The following is a 26,650-nucleotide window of genomic DNA, read 5'->3' as shown; positions in this document are numbered from 1 at the left end:
GATCGTGTCTCTAAAGGTGCCATCTCTAAGTGGATTATTAACTGTATCCAGCTGTGTTACTCCCTTTCTGAAAAAACTCTGCCTTTCACACCGAGAGCCCACTCTACAAGAGGCATTGGGGCCACTCTGGCTTTCATTGCAAATGTACCCCTTGACACCATTTGCAAAGCAGCTACTTGGAGCTCTATTCACACTTTTACCCAGCACTACTGCATTGACACCCGTTCCAAGACAGATGCACAAGTGGGACAAGCGGTTCTAAGACATTTATTTGCTCATGACCCTTCTCACATCCCACCTCCTTCAGGTACTGCTCGGTAATCTATGCACAGAATGTGATCTAAGCAGATTCCACAAGCCTCCGAAGGGATACATTACTCACCGTAATCGTATTTCTGATGCTTGTATCTGCTTAGATTCACATGCGACCCACCCTTCTTCCCCTCTGAGAGTAGGCGCATGGATGCTTGTAGTCTTACCTTTCTATCTATCTGCTTGGATTATCTGTACTCGCGCTACTCCTCATGCTACCTCATGTCAGAAAAAATACAATCTGAGGGTCCTAGACGCGTGAGGGATCATGGGTACAGTGGACGTCACACTAGGGATGGTATTACTGGCACGCCCTGTGTCGACGCCCATTTTCGAGTTTCGAAAAACAAACTGTAATACTCCGCAGCTTCCACTAGATGTCGGACTATGCACAGCATGTGAATCTAAGCAGATACAAGCATCAGAAATATGATTACAGTCAGTAATGTATCCCATATATTTTTCCCTAAAATGTTTAAGTAACTGTTGTCAAAATGTTTTCATTCTTGGAAGACTTTGGCTATGTTTTATGGTCGTTTAGTTTCCCTATGGCTATAATGTATTACATGTGACTGCATTAATAAGTCTATAATGCCTTGAGAGTCTAAATGATTGTTTAGTAAGGTTGCAGAATCACAAAATAGAGAGCCTATTGTCAAAGTAAATATGGTAAGCCCTGACAGTAAAGTGTTAACACAAAAGAGGGCTAGCACACCTGTTAAAAGTGCAATGCAACACACTACACATCCATACAAAGTTAAGGAGGAGATAGCATAACTTCCCTCTGGTATTAACCCTGCCCTATTGACATGATTGTCTATTCCTGCCTGCCAGTAAAATAATCCTAGGCAAAGCTGGCTTGCCGCCTATGTAAAAGTGGATAGAATAAGAAACACGGAGTGTATTTCTCACAATTTGTTTATATTATTTCTAAGAGGCCACTGATGGACTGTTCCCAAAGCACAATGGTCTAAGTTCTCATTCTCTCCTCCTCTTCAACTTGTTCTTGTCACTCATACGTGAACGAAATTTTGGAAGGTCCCCCAAACCATTTGTGGTAAAGCCCAATTTATTAACCTATGGGCGGGAGGGCCTGTTTCCAAGATATTAAAATAAATGCGAAGTCACTAGGTCTGATCAAATTTAGGACACCGGCTAGCCTGTTTGTCCAAAACCGATCAGTTCAAAACTGTATATATGGGTAGGTGCCTACCACCCCCCGCTATAGTTGCTGATGTCTACCGGTTTCAGTGGTAAGAATTCCTTGCAACCGCTTTCTTCAGGACAGTCTTCTTTTGTAAAGGAAGGAGTAATCTACTCACTAGTCTCTTGTTTATATGCACATGGGCCACATTCCTTACTGCACCATTCTAAGATATAAGTGGAGACTATAGTAATTGCCCTGAGCTTTTAACTCGTGATGGATCATGTAGACTCGAGCCAAAACTGCTGGACCATGCATCAGCATGTGACCAGTTAATCTGCTCGGACAGTCCTGTATACGTTACCTCGAATCCTTTACAGTGGCTTGGATCTCCCAAGCTGTGGTCAAACAATAACGTAACGTTACAGGACTGTCGGAGCAGATGAAATAAAGACTGTCCTGAATAAAGTGGTTGCAAGGAATTCTTAACACTGAAACCGGTGGAGTGTGTTGCATTGCACTTTCATCAGGTGTGCTTGCCCTATTTTATTAATGTTGCAGGCCTTGGGGAGTTGTAAAATGTTTACTGTTAGTTAAAAAACATGTTTCCCTTTTTATCCCAGACCCTACCATACGAGTCAGGTGCTAACCATCAGGTCTAGAGCCTTCCACACATGCTACAGTTGTGTTTTTAGGACATAAGTTATTGTGCAGTCCCATAGGGACTTACCTTCCTTCTTGCTGGGTTTTATGGTTGCCTGGTTTTCCCTACACCCCCTCCCTGTTATTTTATATTGGGTGCTCAACCAACATAAAATGACAGGGGTCGGGGGGGGGGAAACATATGGTAGAAGACCTACATATAGCCTTTGGGGCTAGGTGATTCCTTATAGAAAATGCTGTTTTTATAAATATGCTTGGTATATCGTTGTATACTGTCTGTTACCTGAGTACTTATTTGACCTGATAGTTTTGTGTTGCTTACATTTCTTTTTCGGTATATGAATGTGGTGTATTATTTAGAGATACGTGTGCAGCCCAATTGTCCCTGTGTCATTCCTCTTTTTCTACCTGAGTGTTGAACCATGTCGCACTGACCACGATACCTGTGATAAGACAGGTTTGGCGTTGCTTGTTAGCCTCCCCCCGACCCCCACCCCGTGGTTAGTGGTTGTAGAATCCTCAATAGAGGGTGGGGAAGTGCCTCAACACCAATCAAAGGTGAAATTCTAGTAGTAGTTCGAGCTACACTAGCTGCAGCTGAATACTACTTTTCCTGCTGCAGACAATGAGGGAACAGGTGGTGACCTCCCTGGCAGACCCCACTGCAGGTGCTTGCCTGTTTTTGAAACCATGGTGTTTATATGAGTCTACCTAATGCTGTTGTGCCAAGGGAAACCTTTTCTTTCAGTGGATACGATATGATTGTTTATTTATATAGCGCCTATACACAATGTGTTTCAAAGTGCTTCAAGGCAAGGGAGGGAACAAGGGAAAATACAACCACATTCTTACAGGCCATGAACAGTAAGGATGTGAAATTAATTATCGTACTCGGCCTGACATTTCAGATAGTGCAAGAGCTAAGACATAGATAAGGAAGGGAGGGGGAGAGTGGGAAGGAAATGGAAACAGACAGGCGACTACCATACTAAGCCGGACAACATTTCTGGTAGAGCCGGAGAAAAACAAAAGGTGAAGGAGAGGGGTGCAGAAAGGGAGGGGAGGAACAAAACAAGCGTCTATCATACTAGGCCTGGCGACATTTTAGATAGTGCTGGAGGGGTGGTGGGGAGGAAAAAAACAGTAATGGGAGGGTGTAGGAAACAGACGAGGCATGCAGAGGAAGCATGCATGCGTTGCACCACCGTCTACCATTTTGTTAATTTCCTTTATTTGCAGTCCGACTCATGGGGGTGGGTGGGGCAGATTGTGCCTCCCTTATCTAGTTTTAATCTGATCCCCAATTGGGCCTCTGGTGGCTTGCCCCCTATTTTTAGTACTGTATTTTAGAGTGTTTTGGCCTGGACAATTTCTTTAAATTATGCTGTTAAAAATGGAAATAAAATGTGTTTAAGGGGGAAAAGAAATGGTCTTGAGCACCTTATTTTTTGGTCATTTTTAGGAAATATTTTTTTTATTGCTCTCCTCCCATAGATTTCTACAGGAACCCTATCTTTTTGTATTACTGCTTCATGACCAGACTTTTTGAAGGTAAGTAACGCCTTCCACTTTCCCTCGCTTGCTTTATGCGCACTCTTATTGGGAAATTGACCAGTCACTGGGAGACCCTGTCTCCCTCTGTGGAATTCATGTATTTTTAAAGCTGCACACAACGATGAAGTGAGGTTAGGATACTTTGTAACATTATACATTTGGTTACAGTTACAATGTGTCCAAGATGGGCTTGTAGCAGAGGATATTTTTCTACTGTGTTTTTAACTTTTTAACTTGTGCACTTTTGCATTTTACTGTATAATGCCATAAAGAGTACCATATAATTAAAAATGTCCATGCCACAAGTTCTTCACCTGCCCTTTGGCCATTTTGTACTTGGCTTTCTTCCTGTGCTCTTTGGTCCGGAATTGCCATATATGGAAAGCCCCTGGACAGCCCATCCAGTTTGATGGATACAGATCCTTACCATTAGTGGACCTAGTGGAAACTTGATTCAAAAACCTGGATATAAGTACAACTCTTGCAGCCTTTTGACAGATCGATGGAGTCAAGACCACTGCGGAGAAGTGCAGCCAGATGAAAAGGCCTGAGGCAGACTGTGCAGCCAGACGGCATCCCCTCCAATCAAGTCTCTGTGAAGCCCTGTTACTCTGTCCTGATCTTAAGAATGCCCTTGTATGTGCTTCGACACCCCTGCTTCCCATCCCCCCCCCCCCCCCCACACCAGGCCAGTGGTCACAACCAATCGCGACTCCTGCATGAGAATCTTGCTGAGCCTTCAGAAGTGTCCCTGGACCAACCAGTGGTCTGACCAGCTCTCCCTGGGCTACCTTGCTGCAGATGTCGCTGTTCTGAGTACATCCTTGGAACTTGGCAGACCTTCAACTTGTACTACAAGACACCTGCTCCTGCATTTTTCAACCTTTACTACCCTAACAGAAGCTGTGCATGGCCTGTGCCTTTGTTCAGCAACCGAAGATAGCCTGTCGCCGCCTGACCGTGATGACTCCCCCACCAATCCTTGCCCCCAGGCCTCTGCACTCTGCTCACCACTACTGCACTTCTGGAATTCCTTCCATGAGAAGGGTAACCTCTCTGCACTTAACCTAGAGCCTTGTTCCCTTCCCCCTCTCTTTCACTTCCAGTGTGCACACTTACATTGCCTAGAATGCACTAGGCCTAGTCCGCCAGGCCTAGCACAGTAGTTTTTTGTTTCTATATGTTCTTTTCCTTCTCCCCCCCCCTTACAATCCCCCATTATCACCTCACTCTTTGTCATTTACTTGCACTATCTGAAACGTTGTTGGCCTAGTACAGTACTTAATGGATTGTATGTTCTTCTCCTATCCCTTTCTCGCCTTCCTTCTTGTCATGCACTTGCACTAGTAGTAATGCCGTCGGGCCTAGTCGGCTAGTCGTTTTTGTTAGATCATTCGGAAACTTCAAGGCCTCTGTATTCCCTTGTTCCCTTCCGCCTTGAAACGCTTTGAGGCACTTCTCTTGTTTATGTGCTCTACAAATATACAATTACAATTACTCCCATTGATGCCCATCTTCTTCACTCCCTGGTGGTCTCCCGAGCTCATCTGTTCCACAGAAGTCTTCTTCTTTTCGGGTCAAGGGGTGACGCCAGCTGGCCAGTCTCAGGAACCGTTATACTGGTACAGCGGCAGATAGACACTAAATCCCATGCCCAAAAATGATCTCTGTACTTGTGACCACTGAAACTCCCATGACTGTACTAAGCACAGTAGTATTGGGGCCAACAGATTCTGGAACTTCTAATGTCCATGGGAAAGTCTGAGTTATGGTGGTAAATTGGCATGTCTGTTTGCACCCCCACCACCCCTCTTCCTCCATAGGGTCACATGGGCATAAAGCCCAGGCCATATCTATCCCTTGTCTGATTCTGATCAGTGGCATTCTAGCCAAGGATCCCTTTGCATCTTCTCTAGCATGGTGGCCTTTCTCTGTCCATTAGTAAACCCACCTGAACAGTATATCTTGGGGAACTGGTGACTTTAGGGCACTAGGACCCTTGCTAGACTTACTAAGAGTTGGGGGGCTAATCATAGGATTGCTCCTATGCGTTTGATCTATAGTCTTCTAATATGATTACTTCTCCAGCATGGGGTCTGGCATGGATTCACATGCTCATGAATATTCCCCGTCGTCAGGCTGGGAATCCTCGGTAAAGAAAAAACCAGTATCAGTTTCGTTTCTGATCTGTCTTTCGTAGTAATAACCAATCACTGGTCTCTGCGTCATACTGACCACAGCCAATGACTGCCCTCTACCTAAGTACCGCCTCTGGCAGCCATCTTCAGATTTTTACCGCACGTTCATGTGTTGGGATCCTCGTGCTATTGCTCTCGAACGTTAGTGCTATTTTTCGCGCTTTTCACAAAAAACTTCGATTCTTTCGGTCAAAAGAGCCTCAAGCTCCACCGATCCTACATCCGATCAACGGGGACCCGTGTCGGATTCATCTGTGCCCCTCAAGGGTGAAGATTTCGTCGAGCTACACTTCGGGGGACTCCAGAAGCTTCACAGGCCCGGTCTCGGAGATGGCCCAGGAGAAGGGAAGCTCGACGCCCGGAAAGCTGTTCAGGGTCTGCCCTGGATGCCAGCTGCAGAACGTCTTCAAGGAGGACGAACACTCTTTCTGCCTTTACTGCCTTCATGAGGACAAGACGCACGTGGAGAAGGACTGTGCGTTTTGCGGCAACATGTCGGAACGGACCATGAAGGACCGCCATCAACGTCTCGCCAACTGGCTGGAGGGTAAGAGCCCGTCTGGCGAGAAGAAGAAGAAATCCGAGCGGTCTTCTAAGACCTTTGAGGGCGCCCCGGCGACGGGGGCCCAACATAAGGCCAAGCACCGCGAGTCCGCTGGCACCGGGAGCGCCGAACGGTCGGGCTCTACGGGCGCCAGGCAGGGCGCACCCTCCCCGGCACCATCAACCACGAGCCAACGCTCTGGGTCGGGTAAGAGGAAGGCCGAGCACCCGGCGAAGCTCCTGGAGAGGCCCCGGTCGAGCTCTAAGGCAGAGGAGGAGCGTGGCAGTGCCCCCTCCCTCAAGGATAAGGCGGTGAGCGCACCTAAGGTGGTGAAGGCCTTGATCCATCCGACCAAGCCCTCTATCGAAACGGTCGCGGCGGCCCTGGCTCAGCCTGTGGTGGCTGCACCAGTGGTGGCGACCTCAGGGCCCAGAATCTCCCTGCCTCCTCGGAGGGAGTCTTCCTTTGTGCCCATCGATAGGACCCCCGTGAAACCCTCCGTGGGGAAGAAGAAGGGGGGGCAGGGCGTCGTCGTAGATTCGGCCTCAACCTCAGAAGAGGAGCTGATCGAGGTCTTAAGCCACGGCCTAGGCGTGGAAGAAGGCCAGCCCGTCGGAATGGACCCCGACGCAGGTGACGACGACGACATCGTCGAGGATACCGACGGGGCCCCTGCTCGCCCGTCGGATTCCCCTCTGCCAGCGCCGCAAGACAACTCGGCGGCCATTTTGTTGGCCATACAGTCCTTATGCTCCGAGATAAGGACGAGGCTACCGTTACCGACGGAGGAACCTCGGGGGATCCAGAACCGGGACCTTCTGGTGTTCCCCCTACCAAGAAAAGAAGGATCCATCCACCACCTCCTTTTCAACCGTCGCGCCCCTTCCAGCCCTCCTCCCCGTCCACCCGAGGGGATGATACGGGGACTGACACGGCAGCGACGGGTACGGACGACGAGGCATACGACGAGGATTTTCCGTCGTCGCCTCCCACCAGGGCTTCTCCGCCCGACGAGATCGGATCTTTCCACTCCATGATCTCCAGGGCTTCCGAGCTTTTCCAACTCTGCCCTGAGGAGAAGAAAAAGGAAGGCTTCCTTTATCAGCGGCGCGAGGCCAAGAGGAAGACGGTCCTCGCAGTGCCTCTGTTGGACGACATTTGGGATGAGGGCCTTTCCCTCCTCAAGAACCCTTCCACGACGCCAGCTAGAAGAGACCGGTACGAGAAAAAGTACCGGGTCCCGGACACGGCCCCCCTATGCCTCCGGGCGCAGCCTACCCCGGACTCCGTCGTCTCCGCGGCAGCCAGGAAGAAAGCGGGGGGGGTGCGGCCTCCACATCGACTTCCCCGCCGGACGGCGAGGGAAAGAAATTGGATGCTATGGGACGTAGAGTCATCTCGTCGGCAGCGACGACGATTAAAGCGGCCAACGCCTTGGCTATCGTGGCCCGCTACGACAGGGAGCTCTGGTACAAGATAGCTCCCCTGCTGGATTTTCTGCCGGACGACAAGAGGGCGGAGGCCCTTGAGATCCTGCAGGAAGGTGAGGTGGCCTCGGACCACGCCATCACCGTGGCGACGGACATCGCCGACACTGGGTTCCGCCAGCTGGGCAACGGTGTTTGCCTTCGACGTCGTGGATGGCTCAAAGCTACGGACTTCTGGCAGGACGTCCAGACCAGAGTCCTGGACATGCCCTTCGACGGGAACAACCTGTTTGGGAAGACAGTGGACGATTCCCTTCAGGCCATCAAGGCGGATACTGAGACGGCCCGGGCCCTTGGAGTCCTGCAACGATGGACGCCCTTTCGGAGCGGCGGAGGCAAGGGCGCCTCCAAAGGTTCCGGCGGCGGTTTCGCTTCCTACCGTCAAGCGGCCCGCTCGTCGTCGCAAGAGGCCTACAGAGGACGAGGCAAGTCTAGCGGACCCCGCCGTCGTCGCCAAGGAGGTCAAGGCGGCAAGGCCGCGTCCAAGCAGGATTGAACCGGCCGTGGGGTCGGGCCCCCACCGAAGCACCCCGGTGGGAGGCCGGCTGGCGGGCTTCGTCAGCGTGTGGGAGTCCATCTCCACCGACCGTTGGGTGCTGGACGCCCTGGCCCGGGGCCACGCGCTCGAGTTTCAAAGAAGGTGCCCGCGCGTCCCCCCCGTGGCCAGGAAAGAACTTCACGTCCCTCAACTTCTCCTGGAGGTAAAGGCGATGCTCAGAAAGGGCGCCATCGAACTCGTCCCAAAGAGGCTTCGGGGCTCCGGAGTCTACTCGAGATACTTCCTCGTGAAGAAGAAGACGGGAGGATGGCGCCCCATCCTAGACCTGCGACGTCTGAACAAGTTCATCAAGGCGCAGAAGTTCCGGATGGTCACCCTCCAGCACGTCCTGGGTCAGCTGGAGGAAGGAGACTTCCTATCGTCGTTGGATTTGGAGGATGCCTACTTCCACATTCCCATCCTAAAGGGGCACCGAAAATTCCTCAGATTCGTGGTCCAAGGGCGTCATTACCAGTTCAAAGCCCTTCCCTTCGGACTACGGTCGGCACCCAGGGTATTCACCAAGTGCCTCGCACCGGTGGCGGCGCAGCTGCGCCGCAAGGGGATTCACGTCTACCCCTACCTGGACGACTGGCTCATCCGCGCCAAGACGAGGGAGCTCGCCGTGGTCCACACGGCAAGGACCGTCCAACTCCTCACGGACCTAGGATTCTCCGTGAACTACGCCAAATCCCACCTGGTGCCCGCGCAAGTCGCACTGTTTCTGGGAGCGAGGCTCGACACAGTGTCCCTTCTGGCCTCCCCGTCGGAGGAGAGGACCAGGACCATCTTGGGCAAGGTGCAACGGATGTTGGTGGCCGACGCGGCCAAAGTGAGGTCCATCAAGTCCCTCCTCGGGATGATGTCTTCCTGCATCTACCTCATTCCCATGTGCAGGCTCCGGATGCGCCCGTTGCAAGAATTCCTGGATGCGCGCTGGATCCAGACGACGGGCAGCTTCGAGGAAAGGATCAAGCTCGACGAGAGTTTCCGACGAGCGATACGGTGGTGGGGCACCCGCGCGCATCTGACGGCGGGCATGGACTTCCAGACCCCAGCCCACCAGGAGACTGTGACCACGGATGCCTCCCTGGAAGGGTGGGGAGCGCACACCGAAAATCTGCACGCAAGGGGACTCTGGCTCCCGACGGAGAAGTCCCTGCATATCAACGTCCTGGAGCTCCGTGCAGTGTTTTGGGCCCTCAGGTCCTTCCTTCCGTCCCTCAAGGGCAAGGTGGTGAGGATCTTCACCGACAACACCACCACCATGTTTTACATCAGGAAACAGGGCGGAACCAGGTCCCCAGCGCTGTCCAAGGAGGCGCAGGACCTGTGGCATTGGGCCGTCGCCCAAGGGATTTTTCTGGTGCCGTTTCATCTGGCAGGGATAAAAAACACCTTCGCCGACTCACTCAGCAGGGAGCTGCGCTCGTGCCACGAGTGGGAACTACGGCAGGATCTGGTGGATCGCCTCTTCCGACGGTGGGGCACACCCCAGATCGACCTGTTCGCGACGGCGACGAACACCAAGTGCCGGAGGTTCGCCAGCAGGTTTCCCCAGACGAGGAGCATGGGCGATGCTTTCTCGTTCCCCTGGGAGGGCCTGTTCCTCTACGCGTTCCCTCCCTTGCCTCTGCTAATCCGGCTCGTCAACCAGCTCAAGAGGTCACGGTGCAGGATGATCCTCGTCGCACCTGCGTGGCCGAGGCAGATATGGTTCCCGGACCTTCTGGACTTGTCAGCGTCCCCGCCGATCAAGCTGCCGGCGGACGCGGATCTACTCTCCAGGGAAGGAGGCGCCATCCTCCACCACGACCCGAAGTCGCTGAACTTGCAGGCCTGGCTCCTGCAGCGCTAGAGTTTGGAGGATACGACATACCGGCCGATTGCAGAGAGGTTCTTGCAAAGGCCAGGGCGTCCTCGACTCTTAAATGCTACGGACACAAATGGAAGAGGTTCTCTGTCTGGTGCCATGCACAGAAGATTAACCCTCTACGGATTACGGCTCCCCAAGTACTGCCGTACCTGCTGACGCTGGCCAAAGCTGGTCTGGCACACGCGTCCATCAAGATTCATCTTGCTGCGATCTCCCGATACACCAGAACCACGGGGCGGACGTCCTTGTGGTCTCATCGTCTGGTGAAAGAGTTCATGAAGGGACTGTTCAGATCGTTCCCGCCGGTGAAGGCTCCGGCCCCGGCGTGGGAGCTCAACGTGGTGCTGACCAAGCTCATGGGACCTCCGTTCGAGCCTCTGCACTCGGCCCCGTTGAAGTTTCTATCGTGGAAAACAGCTTTTCTTGTGGCCATCACCTCCGCACGACGAGTGGGAGAGATCCAGGCCCTTTCCTGCAAGGCCCCGTACTTGACTTTCCACGACACGAGGGTAGTGCTCAGGACGCACCCCTCCTTCATGCCCAAGGTACCGTCGGACTTCCATCTCAACGAACCCTTGGTGTTACCTGTGTTCTTCCCGTCGCCTTCATCGCCGGCTGAGAGGACTTTGCACTCGCTGGATGTAGCTAGAGCGCTGAAGTTCTACGTGGACCGCACGAAGGGTTTTCGGAAGACGTCACAACTCTTTGTGAACTTTGGACCTGTCAATCAGGGGAAGGCTCTCTCGAAGGCTTCCATCTCCAGATGGCTCTCCGGCTGTATCATGTGCTGTCACCGGTTGGCAAACCGACCGCTGCCTGGCCGTCCGAGAGCCCATTCCACCAGAGCGATCGCAGCTACCACGGCGTTCCTATCTGGTGTGCCCCTGCTGGACATATGCAGGGCTGCTACGTGGAGGTCGACGCACACCTTCACGAAATTCTACTGCGTCGACCGGGATTCCAGGGAGGAGTCCAGGGTCGGCCAAGCAGTGCTGCGCAACCTGTTCGCCTGAGGTGAGCCTGGTGAGGAGGTAAGATGCTTAATGTTGAGTTGATGTGATGCTTAATGTTGAGCCTTTGCCACCTCCCGTGGTTGTGCATGTGTGTACTGCTATGTATTCTTTATTCATGAGCATGTGAATCCATGCCAGACCCCATGCTGGAGAAGGAACAAGTTACTTACCTGTAACTGTTGTTCTCCAGCATGGGTCTGGCATGGATTCACATGCGAACCCTCCCGCCTACCCCTCTGCGGCTCTTCACTTGGTCATACTGCCACTTCACGTGCTTCCAAATCTGAAGATGGCTGCCAGAGGCGGTGCTTAGGTAGAGGGCAGTCATTGGCTGTGGTCAGTATGACGCAGAGACCAGTGATTGGTTATTACTACGAAAGACAGATCAGAAACGAAACTGATACTGGTTTTTTCTTTACCGAGGATTCCCAGCCTGACGACGGGGAATATTCATGAGCATGTGAATCCATGCCAGACCCATGCTGGAGAACAACAGTTACAGGTAAGTAACTTGTTCCTTACTCGTGTTTGCTAGTTTTGAATACTCTTCACTTACTTTACCACACAGTTATTCACAATCTTGCCTATGTTTATGCTGTTTAACTGTCTTCAGGTAATGTGTAGGGGTTCTATTTAACCGCCCAATTGTAGAATACTGCTGAATCTTCTAGTTCTTGGTGGCATTTCATGCATACCCTTTTTCCTCCAAACAGCTGAGATGCTGCGGTTATAGCCATATAGCCCACTACATGATTGTCACACTACTGTACATCACCCACTCAAGGCATGGAAACCAAGTTTTCAGTGGCCCTCAACAGAGTACCCTGGGACTTAAACCTCAAGGTTGCCTGGGTGTTTTTCAATGTAGGTGACCTGTTTACACTATGAACATAAGGTGCTGTGAGAACAAAGGTGATTCCCCCAAACTTCTAAAATAACTGCCATGAAACAAAAAAGGACAGAGGCAACGCCAAATGAGGAGTATTTGTGGACTCTGGCTGCAGTGGTCTTTCTTCCCATAGCTCCAAAAGTACGTTTCATAAAAATGAATCTGTGGTGGGGTCGAACTCGGCCTCGAACTATAGAGCTTTGTTAATGTTTAATGCCTGCGTTCTGAGATACCTTATCGGCCAAGGCTCACTGCTCAAGTGCTGCATTGTTGGCATTCGTTCTTTTTCAAATGCATTTCTTGATTGTGGGTGGCACAGCGATTAACCACCGATGCCCATAGTATTCCTCTCTCAATCTTAATTCGTAGCCTTGTTCTATGAAGAATAAAGCAAGAAAAGGTGGATGGAAATTGCAAAGAATATGGTGTGAGCTTATATGGCCTAATAGAAAACAGGTGAATGGACTACTGCCCTGTTCAGTTTTGTACATACCTGGGAGCTCAAGTACCGATAACAGCGATTGTAAGCACTATGTTCGCTCCTGGAGTAGGTTGTTACACTGCCATACAATTTTGTAATGTGACTCAAAAGGAATAATCTTTTTTAATGTAGCCATTGTTAGGTAGAATTACCATCTTGTGTATAATTCTACCCACTTAGTGATTTTCCCCGGCACTTTTGCTGGACTTTCTACTGACTTTTTGTGATTTTATTTTTTTATTTTATTTATTTTTATTTATTTTTTTACATGCAGGCTGCTATCGCAGCTGTGTTTAAAGGACACATGGGTCACCATTGACCTTTTAATGGTACCGGTCTTCCTTTTTCGCCAACTCAGAATGGCTTGCCCTTTCTTGAACTTTCCTCTGCTAACCTGGGTCGGGCAAGTCCTACTCACTCCTTTAATTGAATATTTTATTTTTTTACACTTTTTTTTAACGAACGAAACCAAAATAAAACATATAAAATAAAAAAATATCAGATTCTTTTTTTCTTCTGGCTTTTGTTTTAGAGAAAATGGCATTTCAGAAATGTCTTTTCAAAAATTTGACTGGATACCATCCCTGAGGGGGAGCCGCGAGACAGCTTTTGTATAGCTAGTCGAAGATGAGAAGGAGGTGTCCAGGCAGTCGCTGCAATTAGGCCTGGAAGTGGCCAACTGCTTAGGCCGTTCAGTGGGATAGGCTGTAGCATTCAGACGACAAGCCTACCAATGATCTGCAGGCTTTTTGCCAAGCGTCCAGAACAGATTGCTGGACATGCCCTTCAAGGGCAAATTCCTTTTCGGCCAGAAGGCCGACTCCCTAGAAAAAGTTAAGGTGGGCATAGATGTGCAGCCGGCCAAGCCTACCTTCAGCTTCGCCTCTAAGGGCAGGGTCTACAGGCGTTGGGTGCCTTACGGCAGGCCAGGCATGGGCAGAAGTGTTTCTCACGCTCTGAAAGGGGCAGAGGGCTTCCAGAGGCCAGTAGGCAGTGGCAGTGGTGGCTCCGAGCTCTAAGCTGCTTTGATTTTCCCCTCCCACTACTTACTGGTTGGTGGACGGCTGTCACACCATTGGCCCCAATGGCGGGAGATTACCTCTGATGCCTGGGCCCTGGAGCTTGTGCGAAGGGGCTAATGTCTGCCCTTCTTATGGAGACCAACGTATAGACCCCAAACTCCTCCAAGCCAACCGTGACAGGAGCTCCAGGAACAACTGCAAGCCCTGTTGTTGAAGGGTGCTGTGGAAGAGGTACCTACCGAGCAGAGATCTGTCTGGTATTCCCGGTACTTCCTGGTACCCAAGAAGGGAGTTCCATTTTGGACCTCGGGGCATTGAACAAGTTCCTGAGGAAAGACAAATTAAAAATGGTGACGTTGAGAGAGATTCTCCATGCTCTCGAATTGCAGGACTAGCTGGTGGCAATAAATATATAGGGTGCGGTTTTCCATGTGGTGATACATCGCAAGCACTGGAAGTTCCTGAGGTTCCTCATAGGGGACGAGCACTATCAGTTCAAGGTGCTTCCTTTTGGGTTGACTTCCCCTCCAAGAGTCTTCACCAAGCTCATGGCAGTAGTCGCGGCTTACCTCAGCAGATCCATGTATTCCCGCACCTGGATGACTGGCTGATCCGAGGGAAGTAGTCGGCGGAGTGGGTTTTGTCCCACCTAGAGGACACCTGCTCTCTACTCCACAGCTGGGCTTCTCCCTGAACTTGAAGAAGTCCCATGTGACGCTGGTCCAAAGGCTTCCATTCGAGGCAGTTCAGGACACCCAGGTAGGGAAGGTCTCCCCTCCTGGGGCGAGAGTCAACAGCATTGTGCAGATGGTGAACCTGTTCCGGAACCACGCCGCTTTACCAGCAAGTTCCTTCCTCCCCCTCTTAGACCTCATAGCATCCTGTATTTTTCTAGTGCCAGAGGCCTGGCTGCGCATGAGATCTCTGCTATGGCTCCTATGGGGTCAGTGGTCCAAGTATTTCGCAACCTTCACAGATTCCCTCAGGGTGTACAGGTCAAGCCATCAAGATGGCCCTGAGGGCTTTCGCCCCATCTCTGAAGGGAAGCATGTCCGGATTCTTACAGACAATATGGTGAACATGTACTACCTGAACAAGCAAGGTGGTGTGCGCTCCCTCTCCCTCTGCAGAAAGGTGATGCAGCTGTGGTTCTGGCTATTGGAGAACCGGATCTCGGTCTCAACAGTTCATCTGGCAGGGGCAGAGAACAGTTTGGTGGATGCTCTGAGCAGGCAGAGCATGGTCTTGCACGAGTGGGAAGTGTGCCAGGAGGTCCTAGAGGAGGTCTTGTCTCGCTGGGGGACCCCTTCAGTTGACCTGTTTGCCACAGAGTCCAACAGAGTGCAGACAGTTTTGCTCAAGGCAATTCTCAGCGAACGGCGAGCTAGGGGACAAGTTTCTGGTGGATTTGACTTTCCCTCTCCACTATGCCTTCCATCCGATTTTCGTCATCCCCTGGGTTCTCAGAAGTTCCCGGAGTGTACAAAAGGAAGTAGTGGAACTATGTTCCCTACTGTCCTAAACCAGCCCCACACATACCCTATCGCCCCATACCACACACAATACAAACCCCCAAATACGCATACCTGTTGTTTTAGGGAAAATTCAGTGAAGTGCATTGAAAGTGCACGTTGCAACTCATTCCTACGCTATTTTAAAAAGAAACCATTCCAGAACGTTTTCCTTTTAAAAATAAAAGTATAGTAACCGTAAAACTTTTTTTTTTTTAAATTAGAAGAGCGCCGTTCCCGCCCACTTCGACCATGATCTTAATCGCCCTGGACTGGGCAAGGATGACATGGTACTTGGATCTTCTGGATCTGACCGTCTGCCAACCTCTTTGGTTGCCTTGTCGCCCAGATCTCCTGACCCAGTTGGGAGGTCGGGTGCTTCACCCGAACCCGGAATCCATCACCCTACACGCGTAGCTCTTGAAAGGATGAGGTATGATGACTGGGACCTCTCTGATGAGGTACTTGAGGTGTTGCTGGCTGCATGCATGCACGCACGCACTCAGGCAGACTACGAGATCCCTGTATACGTGCAGGCGGAAAAGATTTTAGGCATGTTGCAGGGAATGCAAGATTAACCCTATCTCTTGCCCCACCAGTACAGTGATGGAGTTCCTTCTGTCACTGGCCTTGACAGGCCGTTAGGTTACCACAGTCAAGAGATATTTAGCGGCCTTGTCTGCTTATGAGGGCCCCGGATCAAGATTCATTTTATACGATACCAGTTTTGGCCGAATTCCTGAAAGGCCTTTTGGAATACGTTTCTGCCAACTCCCTTGGTTGTCTAGACTGGGATCTAAATCTGGTTTTGACTTTCTTGATGGCGGCTCCCTTTGAGCACATGCACGCATGTTCCTTGCGGCTACTCGCTCTGAAGACCGTCTTTCAGGTTGCTATTACGTCTGCTAGGCGGGGAAGCCAATTGCAGGCCCTTTCTTGTAGACCCCCGTTCTTGCAATTCTTTCGGGAAAAGGATCTTGCTTAAAGTAAGGCCTGGTGGTTTCTGCCAAAGGTGGTAGTTTCACCTTTCAGAAGCCATCGATCTACCAGTCTTATACCCTCTGCTGCCCCCTTCTAAAGAAGTGGAGTGCTTCCATCGGTTGGACCCCAACAGGGCTTTGAGTTTATAAGTCGCGATGACGTCAGAATTTGGTAAATCTGATCAACTATTTGTGTCCTACTCTCTAGCCCAGAAAGGCATGGCTTGTAAACAAGCAAATGCTATCCAAGTGGATTATCTTGTGCATTGCTGAATGCGATCAGTCTGCAGGCAGGGACCTGCCTTCTGGCATCAGGGCACACTCGACCAGTGGGATCTCATCGACGACCTTGCAAAGAGGGGTTCCAGATAGGGATATTTGCTGTGTGGCAACGTGGTCCTCACGTCATACGTTTACCAGATACTACAGCTTGGAAGTCACCCGTGGGGCTGATGCGCATTTTGACAAGGCAGTGCTTCAAAATCTGTTACTGTGAACTTTTTGCCCGCCTCCCATTGTTGTACTGCTTGGGGAGTCTTAGCAGATGAGGAATCGGCGGGAGAAAGGCAATCCATTGAAGGAGAAATTACTTACTGTAATGTTGTTTCTATGGATTCTTCTCCTGCAGATTCCTCATCGTCTCTCCCATCCCCATCCCTGCTCAGAAAGCACTGGCAGTTGGTGCACATATCTTAGTGAGTAGACATCTTGTGATAGTCATGGAGTGACTGTTTTCTGTCTTGTAAGAGTGTTTCATCCACTTGGGATGTTTGCTGTTAACCTCTTATTGGCTGTTTAGCCTCTTTCACTGTTTTCCTCTGCAGCGGTCGAGCATGGGAAAAAGGGGTCGGGGAGACTGAAATATGGGACGTAGTGACGTGGTGTATATATACAATGCCCAATGTCCCATCTGGAGCCAACGGTTGAACACCGATCAAGACGAATCGACGACCGAGATCCACTATATCCCCTGTTGAAGATTTTTCCGAGCAGCAGAGCTGGATGAGGATATCTATCGGATGAGGAATCTGCAGGAAAAGAATCCGTAGAAAGAACATTAGAGTAAGTAATTTCTCCATTGCAATAGCAAATGTCTAGTGTACATATGTCTGGGTGAACTATTTTTACTTAAATGAACTGTCTTGATTTTAACATTGCCGTAGTGTATATATAATAAATGATAAAAAGATGAAATAAATTTGTACTGAGTTTTTTTACCCATTTAAATTGTATACATGATTATATTGGTGAGATAAGTAATGAAACCAACTAGCGACAGTTGATTAACTGACATACTATGAGCAACAGGTGGGACTAGGGTTGTTCTGCGGTTCTTTTTTCTAGTGTAGAATTGTCCAGGTGCTATGGATTTTTCTCCTGTTTTTCTCCAGAAATGTATTTACTATCGCTATTAAAGTTTTATCATTTTATATAACTGGTGATGCACACTTTCACCCCTTTCTTAACCTTATACCTCCATGCCTTCTCTTTGCATATAGAGATCTATCTCAAGCTGCAGTGGGCTTTAGCCCTTTTTAACTTCTCTCTGGTCATCAAGTCAGAGACCCCTTGGTCCTGATTAAAGAAGGCTTGGAGGCTTCTCAGCCCTGATAAGCCAGTGAACATCATTGACTATATGCTAGGCCTTTGGAAAAGGATGACACATATGATGACAGAAGCCAATGAAAACTTGAAAACTAGTAAGGCCCTGCTCAAACATTGGTATGGCCAGAAAGCTAACATGGTGGAGTTTACTCCAGATCAGTAAGTTCTTGTGATGATTCCAGTAAAGCCCAAAGCTTTACAGGATAAGTGGGCATGACCCTTCAACGTTGCAGGAAAACCTGGAGGGGGTAAACTATTTGGCGGAATTGCATCCCCATGGAGGACCCTAGGGTCTTTCATGTCAACTGTCTGAAAGCCTGTGTCCGCAGAGCAGAATTAGGAGCTTTGCCCTTAGCTTCTGATCAAGAAGGAGAGGAGAGTGAACCTCTCCCTGATCTTCTAATGGGGCATCCTTCAGATGAATTTGTAGAAGGAGTCCTCCATCTTCTAATTTGACTCTGGCCAGTGCAAAGCTCTGTTAACTTGGTTTTCCCCTCTGTTTTGACTAAGACCAGTACTGACTCCTTGGAGCCAGCAGGTTATAGAAACTGGGGATTGTTTCCCTGTGAAGAGCAGGGGGTACAGAATGTCAGATAATGTGAGAAATCGCATAAAGACGGAGGTGAATAAGTATTGGGGAGAATTCTCTGTTAAGGCTAATTTCCCAAACCTAGTGAGTCCCCCAGCAGCTCTGCTGGATTTTTGGGGTTTATTTTTTTTCTCCTGCTAAGAGTGAGACTCTCTTTCTCCCACTCTTAGGCATGATTTGAGAATGTTCTTTGACTATGTAATGTTTTTTATGGGCTATGGGGTATTTTACTCCATAGGGCTTCATGTGTTTTTGGTATGTTACACAGCACCCTCAGTGCAGTAACACAGGGGTGTCATAGTGACCCCCAAACATAGACTCCATACCCTGGGACTGACTACTGTCTCCCAGGGCATGTAAAGTCACCATTGGCTTTACTAGTCTCTAATTGTGAACAGAACCAGTACAAACCATCATATTGTGGAAGTACTGGTAGGGGTAATTCGATTGCCCCTGGGTCTGTTTTCCAAGGGGGGGAACTGTCCCGTCCCCCCTTGTCGAGTTTCTGGCTGGTGGCAGTGGATACCACACAAAATATTCCACCGGAATATTTCCTATGGGATTTTCCCATTCATTTTAAACGCACCACTTTTTGGTGCAATGTTAAAGATACCGCCGGGTTATTTATTTAATATTTATTCCCCAGTTGGGTCTTTTTGCCAGGACTCGGTTTTAAAATGGCGTTTGTGTTCGCCTCTGAAACTCTTACCCAAGTCGAGCCCTTTGTTCCACTTTTTGGCGGGCTTCTCCACAGAAGCCCTTCAAATGGTGCCACTCTGTCTGTGGTCAACAGGATGTGTGGGAGGGGGATTAGGTACCCTGGACTGAGTTGCCTTGGCAACTCAAGTCGCACTCTTGTGTGATTGGCCCAGTGGCGAGCCTCCCGGCTCACCAATTAGCATGTTTGAGTGACAGGCTGATGAATGGGGGTTTTGCTGCATAAAAGCAGGGCTTTGGGGAGTGGAACTTCAGAAGTCGCCACAGGACCTAAAGAATCCGAAGAGGGGAGAAGCTGAGCCAACTACAACGACGCCGCCACCACCGGTGGAGCCCTGCTGTACGAACTCGCCACTTCCCCGACGACAGAGAAGATCTTCTTCCAGGAGAGTCTTCGTCCCTTTGAGCTGGTAGGACCAACCAGTTCGCCTTTTTCGCCCTTCCTGGATCGTCTCGTGGTTGAATCGCCCGTTCCAAGCACCCCGGCGGACGGATAGCCACGCTTCACCACTACCACGAATAAAAGGGTCGTACCTTTTAACCGGGAAACACTGCGGCTGGTTTCTTCCCTGGCAGTGCAACGACCTCCAGCCTCCCTCCACGTCGAGATCTTCTCTTCCCCTGGATGAAGCCCCGGCTTGCACCCGCTGCCAGGAACAACTGCCCCCTCTGGAGCTTTCTCACTATTTCAGGTACTGTGTCCTGCCTGGTCTCCCTTGCAACAGATTGTCCATGGTGTCCTGTAAATCCTTGACTCTCTATCCTGGGGTGACCTCGGACCTGCTAACTTTACCTTTCTGAACTGATCCAACCTCTTAACTTTTCTGCAAAGACTTTGAGTGCATTTCCACTGTGTGATCTTAGGCAAATTCTGCCTTGCTCTCTCCAAGAGTGGGCCTGGCCTATGAACTTTTTGCTATCCAGTAGACCCTGCCTTTCTTGACTTGCTGTGGTTTCTTAAGTGTTGGTACTGTGTTTTTTTCCTAGTCTGCCTTTTCTCTCCCTTTTTAAACAAATGATTGGAGTGCCATCTACGGTTACGCGCTCACCTCTGTTTTGCTAAATAAGTGGTGTCTTAACCTAGACTTGTCGAATAATTAACTAGGGAGGTGTAAATACTTATAGTGACTGTTTGAACTTGCTTGACATATTAGTGCCAGTGTATTTTTACAAGTGTTTTTAAATAAATAATGATATACTTTTATACCAAAGCTCTGGTCAGTGTTTGCTTGCGCTACTGTATTTTTTAGCCCTATTGTGTATACTCTATATACTGCCTAACTCTTCTTGAGAGAGGTCTGACTGCTCAGCCACAGCTACCAGGTAAATCTGGGCGGTGCAGACTGCTACCAATTGTGTTTACTGCTTACTCCTGTAGTCTTAAACCTTTTGCAGTGGTCCCCAAGGGAACTGCACAGGTTTCTGCCTAACACGTAAGATGCTTGACCCGTAGAGTAATTCAACACTGCAGCAGTCCCTGGTCTAGTCAGTTGTACAAGTACCAAAGGCTGGATCCAAAAAAAATTAGATTTTTTGTGAACTACAGGCCTTTGAATGCAGTCGCCAAGACTGATGCCCATCCTTTGCCAGGGACAGATGAGCTGGAAGACTTACTTGATTCTGCCAAGTTCCTCGGTATACCTGACTTGACTTCAGGCTATCGGCAAATAGCGCTGACACACTGTCAAGAAGAAAAACTGCTTTTTCTACTTCAGTAGGTATCTACCAGTTTAGAGTAATTTTCGGGCTGAACAATGCACTTGCCACCTTCCAAAGATTGATGAACTGCTCTGAGTGGGCTAGAGAACTTCTGCATGGCATACTTGGATGACATTGCATTGTTCAGCCCTACTTGGGAGGAACATCTTTCCCATCTGACAGAGGTCTTGCAGGCCCTTCAACAGGCCAATCTGACCATCAAGGCAAGCAAGTGCCAAGTTGGTCAGAGCAAAGTGGTCTATCTTGGACACGAGGTAGGGGAGAAATAAAGCCCTTATCCAGCAAAGTATAGGCTGCACAACATTGGGAGGCCCCTGCTACTCGGACACAAGTGAGAGACTTCTTAGGTTTCACAGGATACTACAGAAATTTCATTGCGGACTACGGGCCAATAGCGGCACCCTTGAATACCATTTCTTCTCCCAAGTACCCAGAAAAGGTAAAATGGCCAGAAGAATGCCAGTAGTCTTTTCAGGGGTTGAAAGATTCCTTGTGCAAAGCTCCAGTGTAGAGAGCTCCAGATTACACCCAGGCCTTCCTTGTACAAACTGTTGCTTCTGATAAAGGTATTGGGGCAGTCTTGAGTCAAATGGATGATAAAGGCAGGGAACACCCCATCTGTTTCATCAGCAGAAAACTAAAGGATAGGGAAAAGAGGTGGGCAACTATACAACGCAAATGTTTTCAGTGTTGTCATTGAACAAGTTTAACCCATACTTGTATGGAACTACTTTCGGGATTCAAACTGACCACCAACCTCTGAGATGGATGATACAGATGAAGGAGGAACATTCTAAGTTGCTGCAGGTGGTCCATAAGCCTTCAACGCTTTGACTTCACTATAGAGCATAGGTCGGGGTCCCTACGTAAGAATGCTTATGGACTCTCCAGAAGGTTTGACCGACTGGAATCAGAAGTTCATCCAGGAATGGATTAGATACTCCTGTCCCTTAATCTGGGAGAAGCGAGCGTTAGGTAGAATTTCCATCTTGTGTGCAATTCTCCCCACTTAGTGAGTACCCCTGCATTTTTGCTGAACATTTTGTTTTTTATCTGACTCTTCTGAGTGAGTGTGAACCTTTTTCCTCACTCATTCTTTTTCTGTGACTCTGGGAAACTTTTTTGGTCATCTTTGATGGAGTCTGCTTTCCCCCATCTTTTTGAGGCATCTGTATTTTACTATTGCAGCACACAGCACTATCTGTGCAGTGTTCCTGGAAGCTCCTTGAGCGTCCCTCTTTGATTTTCTTTTATTTTCTTGTGCTAACATAGTTACCAGGATAGGGAGATACTTTTTATCCTACCTTTGCTTTTCTTTAGTGAGATCAGCAGCCCCCCCGTCCCCCTTATGTGGAGTGCTGTGGGGCCACGTTGGTCCTCATTACGAGTCTGGCGGTAACTCTTTCTGGCAGGTTGCCGCAGGACTCTTAACATTTTGCTGGCATCTAGCTTCCCGGTGCCACGTCCCGGCGGACAGGGAAGCTAGGTCCCGGAAAATGTTAGTCCCCATTCCCATGGAGTCCAATGGAAGCACTGGCACCATTAATAACGTGCCTTCCGTTTATACGTCTGCCTACTGCAACCACTGCACCTGGCACGGTCAGACCTGTCGGGCGCAGCGGCCCCGGCAGGCAGACTCGGGAGTGTGGCGGTCTGGAAACAAGGGTGCCGGTAAGCTTACCGGCACCCTTGTTTCCGGACTGCCACACTCCTAATGAGGCCCATTGTATCAGTTTTCTCACTTCTCCTGTAACTTTCTAGTTACAGTGGCAAGTTGAGTGGGTGGAGGCAAGGAATATTTTCTACCGACTTCATGGTTTTAACACTCAGGCAGCTATTGCAACTGCACTAAAGGAAACGTGGGTCACCATTGACCTAAAATGGTGCCAGATTTCTTTTTTCGCCAATTCACAATGGCTTGCCCTCTCTGGAGCCTTCCTCGGCTAACCTGGGTGGTGGAAGTCCTGCTCACTGTCTTCGAAAGCTCCCATTGGAAGGCCCGCCCAGAGGTGCCAGTTTGTCTGGGAATACAAGAAGCTGAGAGGACACCGAAATTCCTCCGGTCTTTGTCCTCCAGTGTGTCTGCTTCATCCAGTTCTAACTGGGTGCCTGACTGTCCCCTGGGGACAGCCACCACCCAAAGACTGAATGTGGCATGCTTGCAAATTGGCTGGGTTCCTGATTAAAAGTCGAGGGTCTTCACACGGAAGCCAGTCGACCACTGGATGAAAAGTTCAGAAGGGACGTCTGAAGCGACTGCTAAAGCCAACTGAGTGACTGCTGCAGCTCCAGCCCTTTCTTCTGTGCGTCAGGAGACATCCAGATTGGACGACTTCCTCCCGTGGACTGGTTGGCCTTACTGTTATCAAGACAAGCTGCAGTTTGAACCATTCCATGTAGTGCTTCAACCATCCAGGCCTGCAATTTTCGAATACCCTGGGACCTCTGGCACTGCTGTGGTGCATAGTCTCGTCGAGCATGGTTCTGGCTGCAAACTTGTGGGTATCTGTCTGGGCCTATAGAGACTCCACCCTGATCATAGAAGCCCCCTCAGAAGAGTAGAGGACCAAGAGAAGGACAAAGTCTGCCAGGTGACAACCGTCACTGTTCCGTAGCCTGTGTCGAGCCTCCACAACCAATTGAAGATCGTCTGCTGGGCATCCCTGTGACCGAGTCGGACTGTCCGCTCCCGCCAAAACCTCTTATTCAAGCCGCCAAGTCCAGATACCTGAACCGGAGCTGCTGCCGTCGTCCTTCCTTGGGGGGGGGACCCGTCATTGACATCACTCTTTTTCACCATAGATGGTACTGTCTAACTCCTGGGAATTACCTAGGCAGTTTGTGTTGCTGCCCTCTCCTCCTGAGCTTCTTGAGTCACACAGGGGTGTTAGACCAGAAACGACCCTATAGTATGTATAGTATGTTGGCCAGAAACCAATCGCATCATGTGACAAACATCGCAATCGCAGAATCGTCAATGTAACCAGAGGGCGTCCATTTTGTGAAATGTCAGCCATTTTCTTTTTTCCTTTCTGTCAAAAAGCTTTGCAAAATGTATTCTAGGCTTCGAACTGGCACACAGTGCAAGGCCACAGCCTGAATGCCGAAAGACTACAGGAATGTCAAACGATACAGAAATTCATTGGTTTCCTCGCTCATGAAGTCCTTGAAGGCGAGCTGAAGCTGCATCTAATTAGCAGACCAGGTGCCGGCCTGTCTTGCAAACGCTGTAGTAAAAGGCAGTTAAAGCATGAATTATATTCTTTTAGCGGTACTCCTTCGCGGAGACTGGTATTTTCTGCTTCAGAACTATCGAAACACATAGATAACATGCTACGGAATGCTTCTCTCCTACGAACATGATATCCTTGCTGAATTAAGAGCTCTATGTTCCCCATAACAGAAAGCTGTCTCTGCTACTATTGCTAGAATAACTATATTTAGACTAATAGAGATTTGTCATAAAGTGTCATAATTGTCAATCACCGAACCCTAGCCTGAACGATACATTTATGGGCGGATTGAATTGCCTTCAAAAGATTGCATGTTATGTATATATATTGTTGCTTGAGCGTCGCTCGCTCTCTTGCGTCTCACGAGGTCTTGGTACACACATTGCGAGATGTTGAGACCCCAGTCGGCTGACTGAGATACTTGGAAAATAAACCAGACTTGTTTGGAAATCGAACCTCGTGTCTGTCGTGCCACTAGTGTATATGGTAATTGTGCCTAAGTTTCCATATGCAGTCTTTATGGCCTAGCAGGTGGACAACCCAATCGTGTTCTCCCAGGCCTAAGGACATCTGTCCTAGCGGCTAAAATCCTTCAGGTGGCCTACCTAGTCCCCCTGAACCATTTGAATCAAATCCCTTTACTTGTTTGTTTTTTGTTTATTTGTATTGCACGCCTGGCCCAGGGGCATCTTGTTATGCTCTTTCTGCTACTTGACAACTTTGACAGTGACTGCCTTCCTTAGTTCTGCCGCCCAAGGGTCCCTGATCCCCCAGTGGTCCTCATCCTACCTTTTGAGACTCTTCTCCCCAGATAGGGCTGGACTTCTAAAGAAGAAGCTTTCCTAAAGTTGTTAACATACCAGTAATGCTGTTTAAATAAATGTTGGTTGATGAATTATTTGCTAATCCAAAGCTACTCTTATACTTAACTGTCATTCATCTAGGGTCTACTACTGAAACAGAGTATTGCAACAGCAAATGTCTAGTGTACATATGTCTGTGTAAACTATTTTTACTTACTGAACTGTCTTGATTTTAACATTGTCTTAGTATATATAATAAACAGGTCTATTGTTATAATAACAGTGTATAAGTGTTACCTTGACCATAGGTGTGCTCAAAGGTCTTTGTACTCAACTACAGCCCTTCTTCCTTCTAGACTAAGCCTGGCTGCTCGTCCATTGCTACCAAACCTTTTTTGGTAGTTCAGGCCAAACCTAAGAGTTGGAGCCCTGTACTGCCAATAGTCCTACAACTCCCTAACCGCCATTAAAGTCCATATATACCTGCTTGCAAGCATAATATCGATATGTTACCTGTAAAGTAACTCCCAAGTTTCAGTTGCAAACATTCCATGTCATTTGAAACGTTAAGCCTTTATTAATTTGTCATTTGTTTTTCTGCATTTCTTTCAGCTAAAGGAGAAATTGAAGCCATAGTGGTGCCTAGCTGCTTAGGATTCCTGCTACTTGTACTTCTGGGAATAATATTTGGCTTTAAAAAACGTGATCTGTAAGTTTTCTACTGCCAGCACATGTACGACAGATTGGTCAGAACCCCCTTAATGTTTGAACTGCATTGCAAGATTCTGCCTTTTAAACACCAAACTTGTAAGATGATTCCATTCATCTGAAAGAACATGCTGAGACAACAATGCACATTTATTTGATAATTGTAATTACTTAGATAGTGACTATACTTTTTCCATCACAAATTTTATTTCTCCAGATAAAGAATTATAAAGTATGGTGTATTCAGCTCATCAGGTGGCCAGGACATCGGGTAGAATTTATCAGCGATGCCCTCTCTGCCACCAGAGCACCTCCTCCTGTGTGTCTGCCATGTTTATTTTTGCAGGTGCCCCATCTCTCTTCAAAGTGGTCAAGCACTGCGTCAATCTGCTACCCGATCCTGCCATACCACACCATCGAAAAATCCACCAACAGCACCTTCATTGACAAAATCTGCAACATTCGCCAGCACATAGATGGCAGCTCTGCATCCACAGACCCACCCTGTGAAATCTCGGCATCCTGGACAACATTCAAGACACTCGACAGAGGACCTGTTAGAAACCCTGGCCACTCTCAAAGCCACATTGTATACAGATGACATCCTCCTAGCATCCATCCTCTAGACCCTGCCCACAGAAGCTTGCCTTCCCTACCTGGCGATCATCAAATGCTCCCCAACTCAAGACACCTTCCCATCAACGCTAAAAATGGGACAACTCCTCACTCTACTGAAGAAAACCACTCTGGATCCCAACTACCTAGGTAATTATAGCCCCGTCACCCATCTTCCCTTCCTAGGTAAGATCATCGAGAAAGCAGTAGCTGCACAACTGCAGCAACACATCAACACCAACAATCTCATCCAAACCTACCAATCCGGATTCAGACCCAGATGCAGCATGAAGAAGGCAACCATACAGTCGGTCGACGACGGCCACCCCTGACTCCTGGTACTACTCGACCGCTTTGCCGCTTTCGACATAGACCACCAGGCGCTTACGGACACCCTAAATCAGCGCATGAGGATCAGAAACCTTGTCCTAGGCTGATTCAAGTCCTAC

General features: G+C 49.1%; 1 protein-coding gene across 4 annotated transcripts in view; it reads left to right on the top strand.

Moving 5' to 3' along the window:
• Nucleotides 1-26,650, top strand: part of IL6ST (interleukin 6 cytokine family signal transducer) — a 612,349-nt gene that overhangs the window by 529,497 nt on the left and 56,202 nt on the right. For all 4 annotated transcript variants that reach the window (XM_069627291.1, XM_069627294.1, XM_069627293.1 and 1 more), the window contains one exon: nt 25,491-25,587. In XM_069627291.1, coding sequence (XP_069483392.1) covers nt 25,491-25,587 — 97 coding nt within the window. The remainder of the gene's footprint in view (nt 1-25,490; nt 25,588-26,650) is intronic.

This window comes from Ambystoma mexicanum, chromosome 6p, assembly GCF_040938575.1.
Source record: "Ambystoma mexicanum isolate Mex_15411 chromosome 6p, UKY_AmexF1_1, whole genome shotgun sequence".
Classification (NCBI taxonomy): domain Eukaryota; kingdom Metazoa; phylum Chordata; class Amphibia; order Caudata; family Ambystomatidae; genus Ambystoma; species Ambystoma mexicanum.
This window is presented reverse-complemented; position numbering and strand designations above follow the sequence as displayed.